The sequence below is a fragment of the Perna viridis genome, chromosome 10, assembly GCF_037379345.1.
Source record: "Perna viridis isolate PV_CMFRI_1.1 ecotype Kerala chromosome 10, ASM3737934v1, whole genome shotgun sequence".
In the NCBI taxonomy this organism is placed as follows: domain Eukaryota; kingdom Metazoa; phylum Mollusca; class Bivalvia; order Mytilida; family Mytilidae; genus Perna; species Perna viridis.
Window position 1 is genome coordinate 27,604,982 of NC_142454.1, and position 19,535 is coordinate 27,624,516.

The 19,535-nt window shown below is 31.7% G+C and overlaps 1 protein-coding gene across 1 annotated transcript in view; it reads right to left on the reverse strand.

Moving 5' to 3' along the window:
* Positions 1-436: 436 nt before the first annotated feature.
* The window catches only part of LOC148605219 (uncharacterized), a 36,552-nt gene continuing 17,453 nt past the window's right edge, over positions 437-19,535 (reverse strand). Inside the window, exons 9-27 of the mRNA XM_088547977.1 lie at positions 19,169-19,351; positions 15,454-15,568; positions 14,799-14,896; positions 14,053-14,267; positions 11,212-11,299; positions 10,502-10,575; positions 9,892-9,928; positions 9,461-9,558; positions 8,914-9,039; positions 8,123-8,271; positions 7,726-7,861; positions 7,119-7,268; positions 6,787-6,886; positions 6,449-6,522; positions 5,685-5,816; positions 4,430-4,552; positions 3,149-3,300; positions 2,378-2,513; positions 437-1,784 (exon numbers count right to left, since the gene is read on the reverse strand). Of these exons, the coding sequence (XP_088404103.1) occupies positions 1,710-1,784; positions 2,378-2,513; positions 3,149-3,300; positions 4,430-4,552; positions 5,685-5,816; positions 6,449-6,522; positions 6,787-6,886; positions 7,119-7,268; positions 7,726-7,861; positions 8,123-8,271; positions 8,914-9,039; positions 9,461-9,558; positions 9,892-9,928; positions 10,502-10,575; positions 11,212-11,299; positions 14,053-14,267; positions 14,799-14,896; positions 15,454-15,568; positions 19,169-19,351 (2,261 nt within the window). The 3' untranslated portion in view covers positions 437-1,709. The remainder of the gene's footprint in view (positions 1,785-2,377; positions 2,514-3,148; positions 3,301-4,429; positions 4,553-5,684; positions 5,817-6,448; positions 6,523-6,786; positions 6,887-7,118; positions 7,269-7,725; positions 7,862-8,122; positions 8,272-8,913; positions 9,040-9,460; positions 9,559-9,891; positions 9,929-10,501; positions 10,576-11,211; positions 11,300-14,052; positions 14,268-14,798; positions 14,897-15,453; positions 15,569-19,168; positions 19,352-19,535) is intronic.

Sequence of the window (19,535 nt, forward strand, 5' to 3'; positions counted from 1 at the left end):
ATGTTCATCGAATAAAGTCGCCATTTAAAAGATCTGCATTCGTAAGAATGACATATTTAACTACTAGGGATAATGATACGCGACCTTAACCTGTGTTATAGATTTTATTCCCAATTCAATGGACTTGACCTGAAACTAGCAGAGGTATTTATTTTTTTTTTCGAAATTGCTTTTACATCATTTAACCCTAAATTTTATGAGTCCTAGCTGTTGGTTTTTCTGTGTATGTTTTGGTAATTTGTTTTATACAGTGTTTTATTTTTTTTTATGAGATGTCCTTTGGGTGATCCTAGCTTTGTCGTGTTTGAGTCTCTCCCGTCGTTTCCAGTTTTGTTTCTTCTTAGATCTGATATGTAAGTGTAAATTCAAGTTATATTGTGAGCTAAGGTGGTGATAATATACTGTTAAACTAAATGTAATAAAAGTAACAAGTGAATACTAGAACTTACACAAGCACCTGCACACCTTATTTTTTCCGCCGAACATATGACTATATACTTTTGAATATCAGACACTAGTATTTATGCTGCTTTATTATGCACTGCACATGAAACAAATCTATAATGATAACATTATTGAAAGGTAAAGCAAAATGTAGTATTTTAAATTGCATGGGTTTGGGACAATTATTTACTTTTATTAATAATATACTTCTACATGTGTTTCAAAATGGTATAATTAAAGAATACATTACGGAAACTCCATTGTTGTCATGGACTTAGCACACAGGCTTGCCAATCATGCTGCTTTGTGTTACTCCTGACGATAGCAAAGGGTTTTATAACAACATTAACGGCTAGCGGTTAAGTAACGACATGGATGACAGTTGTAACACAATAATACAATGGAGTTTTCGTGATTTATTTCGATTCTAACATGACTACTTCCTTCATATTTTTGAATAAACGCAGTCTATGTGGTGCACGGGATGTTGGTCATGTAGTAATCACATTTCACAATGACTGTGGTTTAAAGTTCTTTGTATCACGTCATGTTAGAACAGTTATCAATGTTCAATATTGAGAACAGCTATTGCGTGGATCCAAGATATTTGGTAGACATAAATTGATCAAACAAGTACAATTACATTGCATTTACTTAAATAAACCTTGATGAGTAAATTGTAAAATGACCATGAGATCTGTATTTTCATTAACATTAAAATCATTGTGGTATTGAAAAGGCATTTACAAAACACAAGGTTAATTCAAAGATTCAAAAATAGTTTTTCCTTATGTCAATATATGACAGACTACATGTAATAAAAACAAAATATTAATTTAATGTTTTTAAAAGAAGAAGCATCATTACTTTATATTCTAATTGCAACTATTTATTTTACCTTTTTTACAATATGGCTTGTGTTGTCATACATTTTTTGAGAATTGTAATTTTCTATTATCATCTATAAGGCATACTAAAAATATCATCCATTATAGTCAAAGCTTTCTTACATTTTGAAACTATTGTGTATATTTATATAGGCAAAACCAAAAGTGTAAATCATGTGGCAACTAAGTTAATGGAATGAACATTAAAACAAAACAAAAAATAATCACAATGATAACACATGATTACATTAAACAAAAAGTGAAAATCCACTTGTTGATATGTTAATAACAAAACATAATATATATACAATGTAAAGCAAATATTATTTTGTTAACTAACAATGTTTTACATTTTGTGTTTTTTTTTCATTAGAACTGTTAACTGAAGTTGGCGTAGGTCTCAAACTGTTTCAAGTATTCAATGACAGCTTCATACAGGAAACGATATTGCTCCTAAAATAGGCGCAAATCATATGCATCTTTTAATTATATATATATGGAAATAAATTCACATTTTTTTAAACTGTATTATTAAAGTTGTTTTCTTTTTTTTTTATTTTTGAAGAACAATTTATCAAATTGTCAACAATTGAAACACAAGATATCGTTAATGTGGACCGAATTTACTATACAAATTAGCCAAAAGATATACATATTTATGTTTGTATTGTTTCGTTTACAGGATGTATTAGGTACCTGAATTGCTATGCAGCTTGCTATTTTTACTACCATGATATTTCAGTTTACATTCTAATATTGATGTAAAGTATTGATCCGTGATTATTGTTTTTTTTTCTTTTGTGCAATAGTGAAAAAAATATGTGCATATGTGTGGTTAGTTATTTTTTTACATAATAATGGTGTTATAAATTGTCTTTTGTTTTTTTTTTGTTTAATCACTAAAAATGTCTTTTGTGTATTTATTTCAATTGACGTGTTCACGTTCTCGCTGCACTTAAAATACTTATATATAATTTGAGGTCTTCGGTTCCCTATCGCTTAGTTAAAGATAACAGCACGATTGTACTTGTTTTCTGACCACTTACATAGTTTGATATAATTTGAGGTCTCCTGTTCCTCATCTGTTTGATGGTGTGATTTATGTCTACATCCTGCTCAATCCTCATCTTTTCAATAATAGTGGACATAACACAGTATAGACCACTCTTGTCACACCCATTTCTATAATTTTATAAGGATAACTCTTATCTAAAGTCCAATACATTGAAATCTATTCGATTCTTAAAAGAAATCAGTTTGATATAATTATGTCGTTGTTAAAGGTTCATGCATACCAGTATCAAATCGACCAAATATTTCAGCGTTGTATATCGATTCTTTATCTTTATTATTTTGTTAAGATACGGGATTACATCGAATCGGAAGTCATAGCTAATTGAATCAAAGTCACCGCATGTGTTGGCTAGATAATTGATCAGACTTGATTGAATGATAACGTTGGGTTGTTAATATTAAATTGAAAAAAAGAATCAAAATACTTCAGAGGCTTTGGCAACCTTCCTAGTATCATCGAAAGCCCGTTAGTTTGTTTATGACTTTTTCTTTAAAATTGTGTATTAACTGATGTAAATCCTTCAATGCATTTATTTTTGGTGTTGCTGATTGGCGTTATTTCCTGAAACACGTGTAATCATGCTTACATTCAATATGTTTATTTTTGTACTTTCATTTACGCATTTTCATTTTTTCTTTCTTTAAACGAAAACAAAGTATATTCCTGTTATATCAAACTTTATAAAGAGTGCTCTTGATTTAAAGACATGTTTGAAATATACAATGAATTCTTGCTTACTTACAGGCAATGGACAAGAAGTGGGCCTTCTCCACTTTCCCTTCCACGTGCCTCCTCTATATCAGTAATTAATGCGAAGAAATCTTCGATGTCGCCTGGTACGGTGTCTCCATCATTCCAGAATATTTGTTGGAAAAGGGTCACTCTTTTTTGTTCCTTAAAAGTTACCAAAATATAAGATCAAAAATATAATTTCTTGTTCTGCTGTCTTCAAATCAAAGCTAATAATAATTTTATAAAATGAGCAGATGTGCATTTATTGCCATGTCTTATACACCCTTATGTTAACATTGATTCATGTCCTCCTCAGGCAATTACTCTCAGTATTCTATAGTCAAGTTATACAGTTTCAGCAATCCTAGAAATGCTCTATAGCAACATACAATTTTGTTAATCTGTTAACATTTAATTTGCAAAATATTTCGGAACCGTTCATTTCAATGTCAATTTATTTGGTAGAATGGTACAAAGTAATATCGTATTAAAATGTTTTAAAGGGGAGATTTCAGCCTTTAACCATAACATAAATATAGGAGATGCATCGTCTCAAATGCAAGTGAAATATTTCATGATTATTGCTTTGCACCATAATCAAAAAGTGACAAACTTTTGGTAACACAAAAGAGTAATCAAGGGAACCAAAAGTCTAACAGAAATCAAAAGAATGTTCCAGGGACAAGGACAAGACATGAATAACAACAAACATAAAATAACCAGAAATAAAACATGCAAAATAAATAAGCAACTAAAAACTGAGAGCATTGACCAGGTACAACGTTAGGGTCATCTCCCTTAGCTTATCTTAAAACACCCACCGACTTGCTCATAAAAAGTCAAATCCAGGGTAGAGGAAAGGAAAAAAATAGACCATTTGCACAAATCATGGTGCAGATGGATACGCCATAACGGTGCATGAAACCTAATTAATGAAAGACGTTTGTTCACATTGCAGACACATTCTTTCCAGCAGTGCAATTGAATGGTGTCTTATTCTGAAGGTTGCAAAATATAACTATTGTTGGGCAAAAACAAAAACGCCGTTTCTTAAGTTGGCGGAACAAAGTAAAACACTAATAAGTAAGCCTTGTGTAAATGTTTACTTGATTTTATTTGTTTTTTTTTTGTTTTTTTGTTTTTGGTTTTGATTGGCATAAAAATTCATCTCAGTGATAACCCAATTAACGGTATCAGATATAACATGTCTACCATGTTTGTCAGTTTATTTGCCATTCAATGGACTACTCAATAATCATTACAATATACAAACAGTAAAAAAAAAACGTACTTGATTAGAAGTTAAACAAAGCTCCATCATGACGTAATATTTCTTCCTTGTTAGGTTTTTCTGCTTTATTTCAAATGGTCCTAAATCTAATTTATCATCCTTCTGCTTAGGCCAGTACACATCCTGTAAAATAATTGCACCATCAACTCACCCGCGGTAGCATTACATCTACCCAACATTAAGATTAACATTATCGTATGTTTTCTTCTATATAGGAAATAATATCGTTTAGCTAGATCCTTTGATCTCAGTTTCCGCTATATATATGATGTATTATCTATAAAGAATCCTAATTTCGGGGATTTGATACATTACATCTACCCCAAAGAACTTGAGATAAAGGATACTACAGACACTGTGAAGTCAGTCTCATATCTTGACCTACACTTAGAAATCGATGGTAAAGGAAAACTATTGACCAAACTTAACAACAAACGTGGTGACATTTCATTCAGAATTGTCAATTTTTCTTTCATATGTGGCAACATCCCTTCAGCACCTGCGTATGGAGTGTTCATTTACAACTTATACGTTATGCCAGAGCTTGCCGAAACTACACAGACCTTTTGTATCGCGATAGAACTCTAACAAATAGGCTTCTGGAACAGGGTTATGTTGCTACAAGATTGAAGTCATCACTACAAAAGTTTTATGATAGTCATCATAAACTCATGGATGGTAATAGTATATCGATCTGCGCCATGAAAACTGATTTATTCAACCAACGGGTCATAGTTTTCCTTTCCTCGTTTGTCTACCACGGACTTGAGTTTTTATGAGCAACTCGGGGGTTGTTTGTAGAAAAGCAGAGGACGCTTAACCTATCGGTACACCTGGTCCATGCTCCCAGGTTTTAGTGGAGTTCGAGTTGCTCCTTTGCTTTTGTTACTTTGTATTTATGAATTTACTTTATGTTCTTTTTTTGTCTATTTCCCATGTCTGGTCTTTGTACCTGGATTACATTTTTTTGATTGCCGCTATAACCTTGGTTCCCTTAATTACTCTTCTATAAATGAAACATTATGTAGTATTTTACAAAGTGTTTTTACATATTTACAGTGTATTTTTGTTTTACTGAATACATTAATACACTTTTCATTATACATAAAAAAATCAAATTAAAATACTTCCTACGAAATCTAAAGAGCTGTTATGTATAGATGGAATTCCAAAGAAAAACCAAAGCTGCGTGGAAAGCATAGTGTCATACAAATGCTGAAGAAACATATTTGTTTCATATAATAACACTTTTTACCTTTTCTTCATGGTCAGTGTTCAGCATAACAATGACTGAAATCCCATAATCATACACAAGCCTCCAGAAATCTATAACCGTGTTTTCCATTGGCATCTGAGTCACAACAAACGCTCGGCTGCTTTTGTAGCCCTGTAATGTTTTACGAAGATACGCTATTGAAGATGTTGATATCGTAGAAAACACAAGATAATTGACGAACAATATTTACTTAGACTATGAAAACACATGTCAATTCAATAAGGGCTATTATTGTTTAGTTGTCTTTAAATTGGTTTTGTATCGTGACATGCGAGTTTGGTGTGCTGAAGAGAAGCTGATCATATCATATAATCCTGTTACTAATTCGGGAAATGCGTAGTCATTTATTACTTTCTAATTTGCTTGAGTAACATTTGACACACTATACTCATCGTATAAGTCATATTTATACAAAAATAAAGACTTTAACTAGTCCTTAACTATGTGCTTTTTTTTTCTTTTTTTTTTTTACAAAAGAACTCGCTTAACACAAATGCGGGTTAAACACGTACACTGTAAGAGGAATCTTTATTTTGTATATTTTATTTTTATTGGATGGAACTTATTAAACTTGCACTATAATTTGATTGATTTCTTTTGCTGTGTAGCACTATTTGCAAGAAATATCTCGAATGCTAATGATCGTGCTTAACGACTTTCACATTTCATAAATTCTTAATTCTTATTAAAATGGAGATTTTTAACCGTAGTTTATAATAGACGTATGCACATGTACACCTTACCGGCAGGAAAACAGCATTGATATATTCATTATGGCCTTCAACAGGTGATATCAAACGTGGCATTTCTGATTCAACTATAAATGAGTAATGAGTAATATCAATGGAGGTCGAATCAAACTTATGTTTCATTTACTGATACAGTGTTAAGCATCCTGACGGTGCAAAATTATAATAAGTTCAATACATTAGAGAAAGCCTTTTGAAACAAATTTAATGAGCAATTGGAAAACAAAGTTTTTCTTCCTACTCCTTCGAAACAAAAAAAAGAATGAAAATAAGCGTTAGTTAAAAAAAATAACGGCAACAAAAATTATCTCTGTCATTAAAGAAATGAATACCTGGAATAATATTAGTGTATCTATTTTTTTTCTTGTTTTCAACATTTTTTCCTTTATCAAAATCATCTTCGTCATGTTTCTGTGAGAGTGATGTCATCAGCTATATTATTGAAATAAAGCTTTACTTAATGAAATTGATAAGAATAGCTTAATTTTGATAAGTTATTTTGTTTTTTTTATATGTTATCATCATCTCAATTTATTTTGATCGTTATTGGTAAAGTCAAACATAAAAACAAAGTTACACACAACATTTTTGCCTTACGTGATAGCGTTAATATTCAGATCTTCATATATTGCCTTGATTCCCATATCAAGCATAATGTACTTACATCATATTCGATGTGTAATTTATGCTTCTTTTTTGTAGAATCAAACTTCAGCAGATCCTTGTATACACCAGGGAAATCTTTGGTAGGGGTCCCAGTGTAAGGACACACCAGTGCTTCTAAGACAGCATCGTGAAGGAATACGTACTGGCGCTATTATGACAATATTTAATCAGTCCCCAAATCTCAACCAATATCAATGCAAAAATTGTACAGCAATTGCTTTGAAAGTGAATATAAAGAGTAAATGATAATTAAGACCAAGCCAAACAAACAAACAAAAAAAAACAGAGAAACTAAAGAAAAAAGTAATTCAAAAAAAAAAAAAAAACAAAAAACAAAAAACAAAAAACAAAACATCAACAAAAATACCAAAAAACAGAAACAAAACAAAACAAACGCAGAACAAACGAACGAACGAACAATCAAAACAAAAAGACAAGCCACTCAAATCTTTCATTGACAGATGAGTTATTATACATATGAAAAATTTGTTTACTTGACGTTTAATTCACATTGAAATGATTTTCTTAAATACCCTGAAATCACATAACGACAACATGTTTGCACTGGCCAAAGAACACTTTGTCAAGTAGTAAATTTTACTTACAGCGGTCTGGACCATGTTAACTCTCTGTCTCCTCAACGTCTCAACACAACGAAATACATCAACATAGCCCACTTCCTTGGCCTCGGTTACTGCGTAATCAAGAGCTATATATGTCCCTGTTCTACCAATTCCAGCACTTTAAAAATGTAAAATAAATTGATTAAGAAATAAATGTCATTTATTTTCAGCATACTGTATAAAACACAGATTCTCTGAAATGAGGGGATTCTGATATTACAATTACTTCTTCCTGTATTCCAACCGTTACGGAAAATAGATATGAACATAATAACACTTAATTAAAAAAAAGTAATCAAGTTCATAAATCGTCTAAGTATTCCATATTTGAGACACATACACTCATATTATCATTCTAAACCAAATTCTATACTTGCACCTGCAATGAACGATTACTGGGCCTTTTGCTGAATTTTCTTTCGAGTTAACCTTCTGTCGGAAATGTACGAGAGAAGATGAATATTTCGGTACATCTTTGTCTGGCCAAGCAGTAAAATGGAACTGTATGACGGTCTTCCTTGTTCTTTCCTGGTAACAAGATATTAGAAATAGTTTGAAATATGTACATTGTATCTAGATAACTTGGTTTAGTGGGCTCACGAAGAAAGCTCATTCATATGCGTTTTTTTTTTGGTTTGGATATTGCCTAATATTTGCTCTGTATTCAGTAACTCAAACGTACAGACGTTAGACTTTAATTTGTCTGCATTGATCTTAAATGCATTGTTTTGTTTTAGTTGCCTTTGAAGTAATATTATTTTATGTAGTGGTGTATTACTATTGAAGTTTACATTTATGTCAAATGACTTTTTGCAGTGTTTAAATTACTAAACAAAATGTCATGGGACAGTTTCGCTGCATTTAATGAACTACAAACATTTTTAGTGCTGTATTATACCAAAATTGCCAACATCGTGTTTTACTCAGCTGTATATCACATCACTTGTACAGCAATTTGCAGTAAAGTTTTAACAATCTAAATGTGATTAGGTCAATTACAAAGGAGAGGGTTAAATTAAACTAAATACCTAGTGTTAATACAATACTGACGTCTACAAGACATGGACTATTCTACATCGTCGTATAGAAAACGCGCACATCAGCATAAACAAGCCGAAATAAATACAATTACACTGTGAAATTATTATTATGATCAAATATATTGTTTACCCTTTGCAGTTTGATATGCCTGATAGTGAAATCTGAATAAATATCCTCTTTCATCAATGTTACCACAATGCCATCAAAATCATTTGATTTTCCAACAGCTTCCGGCCAGTAGTGGTTGCATTTTTGCTAAAGCGAATCATATATTGTATCCGCATGAAATACATAAACATGATAAGGAAAGGGAACAGTAAGCAAAACAATACTTTTGAGTGTTTTCATGTGCTACATGGATTACGATTTCTTTATACTAAATATTGAAATTCTCTCTGTACAGAAATGTGCTTAAAATCGCTTATGACCTTGACAAAATGTGCTACCACCTGTAAAGGATACAAGAGCACGCATCATTACATCCATTCACATTACAAAGTCGTACAGACGTACAAATTAACAGACGTACCTAAATATCAATGCACTTTTTTTTATAATCCCGTAGTGTGAGATTCAATAAAGAAAGAAGTAAAGCTATTAAAATGCTCATTCATTTATTGACTACACACAAATATTTAAAATGAGTACTATTTGATTTGAATTATTAAAACAGTACCTTGGCTTCCTCAAAAACTTTAGTCAACATTACTATTTTGCCACAATCTACCTGCCAAACCATTTGCCAAAATTCATTGACAGTGTTGTCCTGTGGGCCTACAATATTTGTTTGAACAGTATTGGTACAAATCAAACATCTATGATTTTAGTAAAATTATTGGTTTTATATGTTGACTCAAACCTCATTAAAATTAAGTTGTGTTTCGTCACCTTTGTTAACCGAAGTATGTCTGCTTCGCAATTGACGCTTACGGAAATATATCTAAACTATGTTATTTGTGAAGGTCTATTGTGCATCATTTTTTTCCCCAATTTAGCTGTCTGTATCTGTATCTGTTTCTGACAATTACTATGTTCAACACGTTATATTTGCGTGTTTTACAAAGCAGGAGAAATTGTACTTCTAACAGTTATTAATTAATAACTTACCTTGCGCTGCAATATACTGTTTCAAACGTCCATAACCCTAAATTGAAGACACAATTGCATTTGTTCACATAATTAAACAAAAATCTGTATGTTTTAAGCACATATACGTAGGGCCTTACAAAGTAAAAATCTTTGAGGGAGAGATTTCATTTTATTTTCGTTTATTGTGCAAACATGTTGGGTGAGGGTACTCTTACATGTTATATTGTTCATGGACAGACATAGTGCTGAGAAAGATGCTTTTGTGTGTGTGTTTTTTTCGTTCCTAATTGTCAATTAAGCACTATGTCTGAAAAGAGAAGAGAGTTCTTAGGAATCAATGTCAATTTGTAGTTAACGTTGTAAGCTTAATCTAATATGTAATAGTTTTTAAATAAAAGCTAGAGCTTACATGTATTTTTGTACTGATTTTTTGTTATTTCCATTATGAACGTATTTTATTTTTAACAAATGCACGACAAAGACCGTCCTTAATCTTAAACGCGTCTTTAGTTTGGAATTTACCAAATCAAAAATGAAAACAACACAAAATTTATTTTCATTTCACATTCGTGTTCATATTTAAAAGTAAATATATTAATTATAGAGAGAAACCGACTATTTTTCTTACATTTATATAAGACGCGTTGATGTAATCAGACGTTAGCTGTAGGTTTGTGTTAAGAACAACACGAGTTTCGTCGTCTGTGAAAAAAATGCACAAAACTGTAGTTAACATGAATTTCAGACAAATACATAGTTGTTTCTTTCATTTACGATATATTAAGGCTCTTAACTATTTAGAAAACAAAAGTTCTAAATAGGTAAAAATAAAAAATTGTAACAACATTTTTAGGACATTTGCATACATTTATCAACGCATCGGTAATTGTAAGTGAAAAGATACATTAGATTTGATAGCTTTGAACATAATTGTGTAATGTAATCATTATCGGATACAATGTTAATATAATCAATGTCATAACATCACTATTATTAGTAACACAAATATTTTTTAAACAATGAGTGATTCAACGTCATCTTTTATAGTAGCAGTTATCTATAATATATATATATATATATATATATATATATATATATATATATATATATATATATATATATATATATATATATATCTACAAACAATAAAATACCAATTTCCCTTTTCACGTTTCGGCTATTTTTTCTGGATTTTGATATATTTAGGTTGTCTTTTTTTGTTTTGATGCTTTGTAATATTTTACCGATATTCACATTGAGATAATTTTTCGTTTTTTTTAATATCGTATATAGTCCACGCTTTTTAATATTCTAATCAGAAACTTAAAATATACGTACATGCAAATAAATTTTTGTACTTATTTTTGATTTTGTTTCCAGGTTTTAGTGCAGCTGTTGTTGGGTATTGGAGACCAGTCTTCAATTTCTGAAATATCATTTAATTATAACACATCAAATCTCATCACAGCTATTCAAAAAATATCAATAACTTTTAAATTCGCACATGTGAGAAAAGTGACTTAACACCAGAAACAAATAATAAACAAGAACAAAAGCAAACAAAATAATTAATCACAAAACAAAATAAAAACAAGAAAAAAACACACAAATAAAAAACTCCGAACTAAAACAACACAAATAAATGACAAAACATACAAACAAACAAAAACAAAACGACACACACTTAAAACGTAATTACAAGCGTCATAATTGTATTATTCTCGTTAAGCTATTAAAATGTAAGGACTGTAACTGCTCTTAGGGACATACCGAAATGTTGAATATGTTGATTAAACAGGTACAGTAACATGTATTGATCATAAGACATTTGACCAGCATTTACATGGTCTGCAAATTATTTTTTTCATCTCTTTAAAAATCTTGTATCTGCTATTCAGCTCTTGACTTTCTATATATCTCATTTTTATATAAAGGTCTTTAATTTCTGATCCTGATATACTGCTCTACACATTATATATCTCCTTTTATTATTTGGCTCTTTAGTGCCTATATATCTCTTTTGAGATAAAGCTCTACACTTTCCATGTATTTTCTCCTGATATATAACATTTTACTATTATTTTATTATTTTATCTATTATTTAACTGATTTTAAACTTTTTACTTTCGATATATTTCCTCCTAATATAAAGCTCATTACTTTCTATATATTTCCCCCTGATAAACAATTTTTTATTTTCTATCTATCCTCTTGTCCTTTAAAGCTCCTAACTGCCTTACTTGCACTAAGTTTTGAAATCAAATCGTTCTACTCAAATGTTGTTTATAAAGTTTAATTAGATGTTCTATTTTGACAGAAGGTCAGAAATATTACAAATCATAAAATTAATATCATGTTATAAAATTTGCTTCCCCCGATAGATATCACTAATATCTTTGTTAATCCTATTTTAACTTTTTTATGTACCTATCCTGAACATGGTCATGTCATTCATAAGATTATTATGAAGGGTTATGACAAAATTACTGAATGGGGTCTAGGTAATAGTGAAATAAAATAGTCCAACTAAACAAATCCGTATAACAGATTGCAAGATCGAAGTTGAGGAGATAGACCTACGGTAAGAGTAATCAAAGGAACCAAGGTTATAGCTCTAATCAAAAGAATGTAATCCAGGGACAAAGACATATACAACAAAGAACCTACAGTAACTAAAATTATACATACAAAGTAACAAAAGCAAATAAGCAACTCAGACTCCACAAAAAACTGGGAGCATTGATCAGGTGCACCGGTAGGTCAAGCGTCTTTTGCTTTTCTAGAAACACCCCCGAGTTGCTCATGAAAGGTCAAGTCCGGGGTAGAAAAAAGAAGAAAGGAAAACTATGACCCGTTTAATAAATCAGTTTGCAAGGTACAGATGGATGCACCATAACGATCCACGAGTTCATGATGACGACCATAAAACTTCTGTAGTGATGACTTGTAGCAACATAACCCTGTTCCAGAAGCCTATTTATTAGACGTCTAGTGCAATACAAAAAGTCTCCGTAGTTTTGGCATCTCTGGCATAACGTATGAGTTATGAGTTATGAATACGATATGAACACTCCATACGCAGGTGCTGAAGGGATGTTGCCACAGATGAAAAGAAAGTTGACAATTCTGAATTAAAAGTCATCACGTTTGGTCAATGTTTTCCTTTACCATCGATTTCTAAGTGTAGGTCAAGATAAGAGGCTGAATTCACAGTGTCTGTGGTATCCTTTATCTCAAGTTCTTTTGGGTAGATGCGATGTATCAAATCCCCGAAATTAGGATTGTTTAAAGATAATACGTCATCTATATAGCGAAAACTGAGATTGAAGGAACTAGCCAAGCGATAATTTTTTCTTTCTGATCAGATCAGCTATGAAGTCAGCCTCATACGAGTGAAGGAATAGGTCAGCAAGTAAAGGAGCACAATTTGTTCCCATTACAATGCCGACCGTTTGTTAAAAAAAACACGTCCACCACACTGGACAAATGTGTTGTCGATTAAAAATTCCAGTAATTTGTAAACATCTTCCTCCGTATATTTGGAAAATGATTTTGAATCATTTCTTAGAAAATATGAGGAATCTTTACCAAGAACTATATATTTGTTTCTAGGTTTACCATCTTTTTCGGAAAAAAACAATGATGTATAATTTTTTCAAGTCGTGATTTTAAATGAGTATGGGAAAAAGAAGTATACACTGTTGAAAAATCATAGGTTTTAATGCTATTATATTCAGATAATAGTCTTGAACTAATTGTTTCCAAAAGACCATTCGAATTTTTCAGGATTCACATTGAATTAATACCACTACGGGAGTAACAAGTGTTGGAGATGGACTGCAGACCCTCTTTGACAGTTGTGAGTATAGAAGTTAAAAGTTTTGAAAGAGGTTTGGTGGTACGGGACACAACTCTTAGAAATCATTGGAACGTTTGTAATCATCATTTTACATTTATCTCATGTAAGCATCAAATTGACTTGGAATGATTTCATTCTGTTTCGGATAGAGGCTTGAAAGGTTTTCGTGAAATTAAATAGGATACAAACATATCACTGATTTCATGAGTTATGTCCCTTACCCTAGGTCTACCTCCTTTGATAGTCTTCACGTTCTTAACGGAAACTTACATTAAATACAAGACGCAAAAAGAAGAAAAAACAAAGTAACCAAAACAGACCAAAAATTCAGCTTCAAGTTTTCCTCCTTTACCACGGCCATTATCCACATAGATATAAAACTCCTTCACGGGTATAGCTGATTTTGACATCTGAGGACCTTCAGTAAAATCATAGTATCCACCATCTTCATCTGGTTCGTTATTATAAGTCCTATTTTTGCCAGAGATGTTTATTGCAGGTAAAGGATCATGATGGTCTCCAACTAATTCAAGGCCTGAATTTGATGTTTATGTAAATTAGATAATGGTGTACGCATTGAAAGGATAAGCTAACGATAAAACAAAATACAAAATCGATCGTCGTACCAAAAATAAACCACTAAACACATGTAGTAATTAATTATTCTCCAGGATTTTGTAGTTTTAGCGTCCTGCAGAAAGGCTACATATTTGCAATATCATACCATAGGCGATGAGATACAAACTTGTAGTGAAAAAAGCATGTTTTTGTGTTTAGTTTATCCTTTTTGTTAATATCTTATTGCTAGAATTCATGATATCTCAATAGCCCATCGGCCAAAATATTCCTAAGGACTCGTAGAAAAAAAAATAAAACTCGTGAAAGTTGAACATCGCAAAATATCAGCTTATGTTTTATGATGTTTGGATAAAATAATTTTGCGATTATCAGCCTTCAGTTTTTATTTACCTATAATTAACATGTACATGTTTCCACATGCTTTATATTAAAGACTAATCATACATGTTGTACATGCGTAACAAAAACATGGGGAAAAGGAAAATACCTGATAGTCTGATTTCAGAATATTCGTTGTTTTCGTGTTTGTTTATGTTCGGTTGTTTGTAAGGGGTGGGTTCTTCTTTTGTTTTACTTCCACGCTGTCTTTTTAAAAAAAAAACCAATTACTAATCATTATAACGATCATTCATCAACAATAAGGAACAATTAGAAAAAAAAATCAATTGCGGTAAATATTGAAGTAAGGAAAACATACAAACAAACAAACAAAAAATAGTATCTTTCCTATAAACAAAAACAAAGGCATACAATGAATAAATAAATAAAAGCATATACAACTCTTTAAGCTGCTTGAGATCTATTGAGGTAAGAAATTGTTCGATTTGGTTTGGATGCAGTAAACTAAGAATAGTGAATGTGCAAAGAGGTCAAACAACGACAAGATATGATATAAAATGTTCATAAACACGCAATTCTCTTCAGCTATACTTGCTTGATTGAAGTATTTTAGTTTATGTTTTGTAAGATAAGCACATTGTCTAAAAAAAAAAAAAAAAAAAAGCGAGAAAGGATATATCGTATATATTCTAATGTCGATGGTTCTACATTTCTACTTCTTAGAACGGCATCTTTCACAGAACATCGATTTCCTATTGTTTGATTAAAGCGGCGCGTATTTTGGTAAAATTACAATTTCCTACCTTTTGATAAAAATAACAACAATTATTACTATGACAATAGCGAGAACAGCTGCAGTTATACCTCCTCCTATAGCTGCCCCAGGTCCAGAACTGTGTTCAGAAGGATTCGAACGCTCTGCAAAATATATACCTTATCTAGTTATTAGCGATAACCCCTTGCTGAAGCAAAACAAATTATAATATTATCCCTTAATTGTCCATATAAAGACAGACGCGTTTGTTTTTAGTGTCTTGGTTTCTAGTGTCAAAAAAGGATAGCGTAGTAGGATTTTTAATAACATTTTTAAAATGTTAACAAAAGTATTTTAAAACAAAAAGTGTTGAAACCTTTGTTGAAGCAATTGCTCATGCCAATACTAGTTCGGTTTAGATGTTTTTCACGGTATTGATAAATGTCAAAGCAGCCAAAAAAACATATATTAAACTGCAGTGAATTTCAGTCGCAAGGAAAAAACATGGATGATAAAGCTACGGTGTCAACATGACGAAATGGAAAATTGATACACATTAATTTCGTTTTATTGAACAATCATTTAAGTATGTTTTCTATAAATTATATAAATCAGGAACTTATATTAAGCACATATACATTAAGGTGCAGCAGCAGTGTGGTCTGTTCTCAAAACATTGGCACATGAAAAAGACCGCCTCTTAAAATACCATCGTTAAATACTCGGTTCGGGTATGTTTCTCTTAATATGCAATATTGAATGCACATTAAACTATATATGATGCATGATTCTGTTAGTATACACCTGATTCGAAAAGTAAAGCGAATGCTAGATAAGATGCAATGTATCATTTTTCACTCAAGATATACACATATTTTTATGAAAATGTCTATGATAATTCATACAGCCTTCAATCATAAATCAATTATTTTAATGCACTTTTCTGGAAGAACTAGGTTAAACCTGAAAAATGTTTTAAGTAGATAAATGTTTTAACTATTTGAATTGAGATATAGAATGTAACTATTGAGAGGATGATTATTCTGAAATATAGGAAAACTATATATATGAGACAAATTTATTACTATGAGCTAAACAAGTCTTGCGACTCCTTTTTCCTGACCCCGCCTCATCATTATACAGACTTGATGCCATCATCATGATCATTTTGAATGTTGATTTCCACAGGCTCTGTAAACCAGTTTTTGTAAAAAGTCAAGATGAAGCAAAACGATCATGTCTTCCATTAACTTTTGTCAACAAAGGTATAGATGCAATTAATTTGGCTAACATCCTCCATCAAAAAAAAAAAAAAAAGAAAAAAAAAAACGTAACCAACAAAATTTCCCAATAATTCAAAGACAAATCCATATCAATTATTTCATATTCCTATACTTCAACCATTGCATCCAAAATTTTCAACTATAAAAGGCTATTGCATAATTTGAGATTACGGACTAAAGCTAAACCACCTGACTGTTCTTCCAAAAACTCGCTATTTAAATATGGTCCTTCTGGTCACATCGTAACAGGAGATTTTACCATAATCGAAAACGAATCTCTGCGTAATATCATTTGTAAAGGTCCTAAGCACCATGAACCACGCTCCATAAATTGGAATTATAACTTTAAAGTTCTTATGGATGCCATCGAGGACCATGCAAAAAAATTGATAAAACGAGCACAAGTAGACATTGATTCTCTGTCAAAGTGGTTAAAGGCCATGAGGTCTTTAATTTTGAAACGAATACAAGTTTTAAGTAGGTCAATGAGTGCCAAGGCTACATCGGTTTTCAAAGACACTGATGTAGCAAAAACATTGTCTACTATAAATGAAAAATATGTTGTCGTACCAGTAGACAAAGCCCAAAACAACATTGTTTTTGTTTGCAAAACGTTTTACGTCCAATGTTTATTATTAGAGGTAGACGTAGAAAATAAAAGCAGTGATAAGACCTATACTGCTACCACACTCTCCAAAGAAGAGGTTGTGGAAAACCATAATTCGGTGCTATCCTCTTTTGGTCTCTCTACTAAGGACGATGATTGTGATTTACCGTCTATTTACTGGATTCCTAAACTCCACAAGAATCCATACAAAGACCCTTTTATAGCTGGATTTGCAAAATGTACCACCAAGCCTCTTTTAAACCTTTAAACTTATAGTCAAGAATATCAAAGAGGGTCTACAGTCCTACCATAATATTTGTTACTCCCGTAGTGGTATTAATTCAATGTGGATCCTGAAAAATTCGAAAGATCTTTTGAAAACAATCAGTTCAAGACTATTATCTGAATATAGTAGCATTAAAACCTGTTTTTGCAACACTGTATACTTCTGTTCCCCATACTAAGTTAAAATCCCGACTTAAAAACATTATATATCGTTGTGTTTTCCAAAACAAAAGATGGTACACCTAGATACAAATAGATAGTTCTTGGTAGAGATTCCTCATTCTTTGTAAGAAATAACTCCAAATCATCTTCCAAATATACAGAGGAAGATGTTTACACAATTCTGGAATTTTTTTAATCGCAACATATTTGTCCAGTGTGGTGAAACGTGTTTTTCAACAATCGGTCGGCATTCCAAAGTGAACAAATTGTGCTCCTTACTTTTTGACCTTTTCCTTCACTCTTATGAAGCTTACATTATAGCTGATCTGATCCGAAAGATAGAATATCGTTTAGCTATATCCTTTACCCTCAGTTTCCGCCATAAAGATGATGTATTATCTTTAAACAATCCTAATTTCGGGAATTTGATACATCACATCTTCCTAAAAAAAACTAGAGATAAAGGATACTACAGACACTGTGAAGTCAGCCTCATATCTTGACCTACACTTAGAAATAGATGGTAAAGGAAAACTATTGACCAAACTTTACGACGAATGTGATGACTTTTCATTCAAAATTGTCAGATTTCCTTTCATCTGTGGCAACATCCCTTCAGCACCTGCGTAAGAAATGTTCATACTACAACTCATACGTTATGCCAGAGCTTGCTGAAACTACGCAGCTAAAACTCTAAAAAAATAGGCTTCTGGAACAGGGTAATGTTGCTACAAGGTTGAAGTCATCACAACAGAAGTTTATGAACTCGCGGATCGTTATGGTGTATCCATCTGCACCATGCAAACTCATTTATTCAACGGATCATAATTTTCCTTTCCTCGTTTGTCTAGCCCGGATTTGACTTTTCATAAGCAACTCGGTGGGTGTTTCTAGAAAAGCAGAAGACGTTTAACCTATCGATGCACCTGGTCCATGCTCCCAGTTTTTTTTTTTTTTTGTGGAGTCCGAGTTGCTCATATGCTTTTGTTACTTTGTATGTATGATTTTAGTTACTTTATGTTCTTGGTTGTGTACGTTTGTTTTCCATGTCTGGTCTTTGTCCCTGGATTACATTATTGTAATTACCGATATAAACTTGGTTCCCTTGATTACTCTGAAACATGTTTAATACTCAACCAAAACCTAGAAGCCATAACCGGAAGCGCGAACAAGAAATAAACCCTTATCTCGCAATATTTCATTCGCTAAAATAATTCAAAACACATGAGTTGAAGATAGAAATAAAACCAAATAAGGTTATATCGTTTTCTGCAAATGACACAAAGGAAGTCCACTTTGCGACGTTGGAAAGAAGATCTTTTTCGATCCGATTTGATTCAATATATATATTCGATTTAGCTGATAAGAAATGGTATGAATTCATTTTTTATGTCATTTTGTACATGTCAAATATAGATGTTACTCACCATCACCAACGCATTCAGGCTTATTACTCCATTCACCAGATTTTGTACACTGTATAGTACTCGATCCATTCAACTCATAACCGTCATCACAATCGACATGTATGGAATCCGGATATCTAATTTTTTTACCGCTTAACCCCGATATATTTAAATGCTCTACCGTAATCATTTCGCACTCAACACCTATTAAAAAACAATACATATATTATATAAATCTCAGCAGATTATCATTTAACACACACACACACACACATTCCATTTTAGTAATCAAAACAAACTAAATAAACAAATCGTAGTTTATGTATAAAGACCATTTTCATGCATTGTTAAATCATGTGTTATATGCTACATTTGTAGAAGAAGTGGC